Below are 4,927 nucleotides of genomic sequence, written 5' to 3'. Positions count from 1 at the left end.
ATCCATCCATCCATCCATCCATCCATCCATCCATCCATCCATCCATCCCTCCATCTATCTATATCTTGGATGCAAATAGTTGTTTGCATGCTGCTTCCCCCATTAGAATGAGAATTCCTTGAGGACAAGGACCATGGTTTCGCCTTTCTTTGTATCTTTAGTTCTTAGCATAGTTCCCGGCAAATAGCAATACTTAATAAATGTTTATTGACCTACTGACAATTCTACCATTTTGTGATTCAGAAATTCTAGAAACTCCCATCATTTTCCAAGGGTAGTAAGTTGAAATTCTCTGGTTGTTTAGAAAATGTTCTCCTTAGTTTCATTTCAATGGGAGAATTGCTCAAGTCTCACTGAAAACATGCTATGGCCCTCTAATTAAACTGTTTAAGAAAAAAAAAGGCTTTAGAGTTGTAGGTGATAACTAAGTTTGCTCAGTGTTTTGAGTGTCACAGTGTGAGAATTGCTGGCAGTTTTGTTTCCTCAGATTCTATAGGAACAATAAGTGTTCCAAAAACAGATGGCTGCACTGGACGTGCAGGAAGGTATAAATCAGGATGAGAGAAGAAGGGTAGAGCTCCCTATCCCATCATATAGCTGGAAGAAATCTGTAAGTTTCCTCCTGGAAGGGGCCTGAGCTAAGCTGGCTCAGACCAGCTGGGGGTCAAAGGCTGATCACCAACTTTTCATTAACATGCATGTTTAACTAGCCTTATGCATAGTAACTGACACACCCTGCATTGAACCAGAGCCTCATTATCTGATCAGGGGATGCATGAAGCTCATATTGGGCAGAGGCAACATAATAAGGAGTACATTGACTTGGTTCTCATGATGTGTTTTGGGAGTTGCTAGGAACCCTGAAATTCAGGGTTACAGAGTGGATCTGCTTCAGAAGAATTCAACCACTCAAGCCCTCTTTCAGTCAGAGTAGTGAGGTTTTATTATACACCACTGGGCCGTTGAGATTCTAAGAATCTGCACAGTTCAATGGGTATTTTTGGATTGGTATTTTTATACAGAAAAAGACTGGTTGTAACCCAGAAGAGCTGGGACCAATCCCAGTTCTGAAGGGAGGAACAAGGCAGGAAATTCAAATGTCAGCAGCATAAAACATCTTACGTTTGTCTGATTCTCTGTAGTCTTTTGAGGAGGCTACCCATTTATTCAGAACAGAATAAATGTAAAATAAAGATAATGAAAACCTTTCTGGCCTTCTAATAAGTATTGTTTATTCCTAGACCAAGCATGTTTATAACAACAGTTTAGACATTTAAGCCATAGTCCGTATCATGATAATAAACAGTATACTTAGGGCGAGTCATTGTACTCTGGTCAGTTAGGGAAAAAAAAAAAAAAACAACAGAAGGGTAAAAGGCATACGATGGCACCCACACAGTCTCTAAGATGCTATTTCACTCACATCATTTCCTCTGAGTCCTGTCCCAAGGGCAAACTGCTGACTCCTCTCCAGGAAACGGATCTTAATGTTATATACTTTTTTCCTATGAAGCACCACCAAAACATAAGGTTCAGCCACTGATTTCTTGGAGCCATCTCGGACCAGGAAGGTCCCCTCCTGAAGTAAAGGAATGATAATGTCAGTTCTCTAGTGGTGACAGATTACTAACATTTAACGATCATTTCTCAGTTATAAAACCATATCCAAAATCTACATGATAATAATGAGAGCACCTTATTTATTCCATGCCTTGCAAAGAATATTCCTTATAACACTGAGAGCTGCAAGCATTATTATCTATATTTTGTAGAAGAGGAAACTGAGGCTCAAAAGGTGGAATGAAGAGGCATAATATAAAGATGAAGACAAGAGGATAGAGCCATATTGGGTAAGGTCTTAAATACAGGTAAAGGAGAATGGACTTTTCATTGAAGGCAGTCGGGAACCACTGAAAATTTTTGAGTAGAGAAATCATATGACCAGATTTACACATAATGAAGATTAGGCTGGCAGTGGTTTCAAAGATGGATTTGAGGGGGTATGGAGAGAGTATAATGATGATGATAATATCCATTCATATTTGTGTTACAGAAAACTGAGAGGCACAACAGAATTTCAGTGGGAATACTCTGAAAGATATAATGGAAAAACTGAAAAAGAGTTTGACTTGGAGTCAAAAGGGCCAGTTCCACTATTACTAGGCATTTAACTTTGGGCAGACCCCTCTGAGCCACAGCTTCATTTTTAAAATGATGATAAGAATGTTCATAGTGCTAAACTCTCACAGGCTGATGTGAGGCATACATAAATTGTCCTTGTGAACTTTTAGGCATTATACACATTTAAGTCATAAATTATTAACATGCATTTTTAAAAATCCCCAATGGAACCCAACCAATGTCCCTCTACTAACAAGCCAGAATGTGCCAGGACTTCAATTTTACTACCACCCCCTGACCCCAGTGCACCTACCCCCCAATATTTGAGAGCACCAATATCATGACAGAGATTTTCATTTTCTCTAGAGGGTCCAAGACTAGATTTATTTGTATTTTCTTTCAGGGGTGTATTCTTACTCTTTCTCTTCTCTAATAGAGTAGAGTTGTCTAATATTTGCATAAATACACCACAGTTATATTAAATGAGCCTTTATTGGTTAAAAAGACAGAAGGAAACAAGCATTTATTAAGTAGCTACCATGTACCAAGGACTGTGCTAAACACTTCACAAATATTATTTGATCCTCATAACAACCCTGGGAAGTATTATTATCCTCATTTTATAGTTGAGAAAACAGCCAAATAGAAGTTGAGTGATTTGCCACTACGTAGAGGCTAAAGGGGGCAGAAAAGTACAGAGGAGAGCCAGGGGAAAAAAAGATCAAGTAACAATTCAAGTAGTATATTTGATCTCTATTGAGATCCTCATGTAGTTTTGGATGTTTTTCTTTTAAATATAATTAATTGTGTGAAGCATCTTTCTAATGTTGAACCATTCTTGCATGTGTGGTATAAATCCAACTTGGTCATAATGAACTATTTCTTCAATGAATTGCTGTAGTCTCTTTGACAAGATTTTATTTACAATTTTTGTACTGTTATTCATTAATAATATTGGTCTATGGTTTCCCTTCTATATGTGACCCTTCCTTGGTTTAGATATTAGGATTCTATTTGCCTCATAAAAGGTATTTAGCAGAATGTTTTCTTTCTCAATTCTTGAGAATAATTTGCATAGTGTTAGTGCTGATTGTTCTTTAAATATTTTATAGAATTCTCTTGTGATTCCATCAGGACCAGTCATATATTTTCTTTGGTAGTTCCTTTTAGCTGTATTTCTTTTTCTGAGATTGCATTATTTAAGATCTCTATTTGGTCTTTTTTCAGTTTGGGTACTTCATATTTTTTTTTAAAGTATTTATTGCTTTTGTGTTCTCAGTTTTGTTAGCTTACAACTGTGCATAGCAAGTTCTGATTATTCTTTTTATTCCTTTTGGTTTTGTCATGATTTTCTCTAATTCCTTTGCTATATTGTTGATTTGATTTATTGTCCTCTTCTTTTAAGTCAGATTTGCCAAAGTTTGTCAATTTTCTTAGTCTTTTCAAAAGAACCAGCCTAAAAAACCATTTCTATTGGTTTTTTTTTTTGTTTTCAGTTTACTTCTCCTGTATTTTAAAATATTCTTCTGTGCTTCTTTTATGTTTATTTGTTGGTTTAAAAATATATTTATTTGCTTTTTGGAGGGGGAAGGGCAGGGCAATTGGGGTTAAGTGACTTGCCCAAGGTCACACACACGACTAGTATGTATTAAGTGTTGGAGGCCATATTTGAACTCAGGTCCTCCTGACTCCAGGGACATTGCTCTATTCACTGCACCACCTAGCTGCCCTGGTTTAAAATTTTTTAAATGTACATTCAGTTCAATACTACTCTCCTTTTCTTTTTTTTTTAATTTTTTTGACCATTTTGTCCAGTTTATTTTCAGCCTATAGAAGTGACCCTCCCCCCTCGCAACACACACAAACGTACAAATAGACACTTCACTCAGCTCTGGTGAACTCTTCCTTTTCAGTCACAAGAAAGGGCCCAAGCCCTTGGCAGAATCTAGTTGGGTTACAACTTGGTCAGACTTGGTCTTTCAAAAGTAAAAAGTCAGGATACAAAAGTCCAGCCCTTGTAAGTCCAAGGCAGAAAAGGTGAGCCGCAGAGGCAAAGGGCAGCTCCTCAGATCCATCCAACATATCACCCTTCCCAGAAATGGCTCTGTTTGATGGGCACTTCCAACAAGTTGTGAGTCTCAAGGAGCCGTGGAGGAGTTGATGTGTTTTATCAGAGGAAACCCCTTTCAAAGAGTGATACTTCCTTCTCTGCCTCTTCTCAGAGCTTGTGAGCAAATCATTTGCTCCCATTTCTTGGAGAAGTAGAAGAAAATGATCCCCAAGGCTTTCCTAGGATCATAGAAAGTCAGAGAGCCCATTGAAAGAAGCCCAGCTCCTTCTTTCTTTACTTCTAAGGGAGAATCATTGTATCTGTATCTGATTGGGATGCCAAAACAAAATTCATCTTTCTCAAAGCACATCCCAGAGTAAAAGAGACAGCAGTTTAAAAGAGGGAGGAGGAAATTTCACGTCAGCTGCTAGCTCTGTCGGTTGTCTTAAGGAAATAATAAGGGTAGAATTTATAAGGAGGAATGTTTCAGAGGTTAAACTTCAACTACGTCTGCACATGTTGGCAGCTACTTAGGCCAAAATTCAACCACTCATAGCCAAAAAGGTTTCCTTGCTCCTGAACCTGTCAGGACCAGGTAGGCTCACATGAAACAATGACATGGCTCTCTATCTTAGCTCATTTACCCTGCCTCCAAGCTAATTCAGAAAGTTCTTTGCTTAGCAGCATCTATCACATTTAAGAATGGAGCAAGGCACAACACAGGCTAAGCCCTGATCAGAATGGGGACCATCCTAA

The 4,927-nt window shown here is 38.1% G+C and overlaps 1 protein-coding gene across 1 annotated transcript in view; it reads right to left on the bottom strand.

Moving 5' to 3' along the window:
* Positions 1 to 4,927, bottom strand: part of CLNK (cytokine dependent hematopoietic cell linker) — a 218,525-nt gene that overhangs the window by 24,055 nt on the left and 189,543 nt on the right. The window contains exon 19 of the mRNA XM_069069834.1: positions 1,424 to 1,579. Within this exon, the coding sequence (XP_068925935.1) occupies positions 1,424 to 1,579 (156 nt within the window). The remainder of the gene's footprint in view (positions 1 to 1,423; positions 1,580 to 4,927) is intronic.

The sequence above is a fragment of the Petaurus breviceps genome, unplaced genomic scaffold, assembly GCF_028583685.1.
Source record: "Petaurus breviceps papuanus isolate PSGF00001 unplaced genomic scaffold, PetGlider_PUasm1.0 140, whole genome shotgun sequence".
Classification (NCBI taxonomy): Eukaryota; Metazoa; Chordata; class Mammalia; order Diprotodontia; family Petauridae; genus Petaurus; species Petaurus breviceps.
This window is presented reverse-complemented; position numbering and strand designations above follow the sequence as displayed.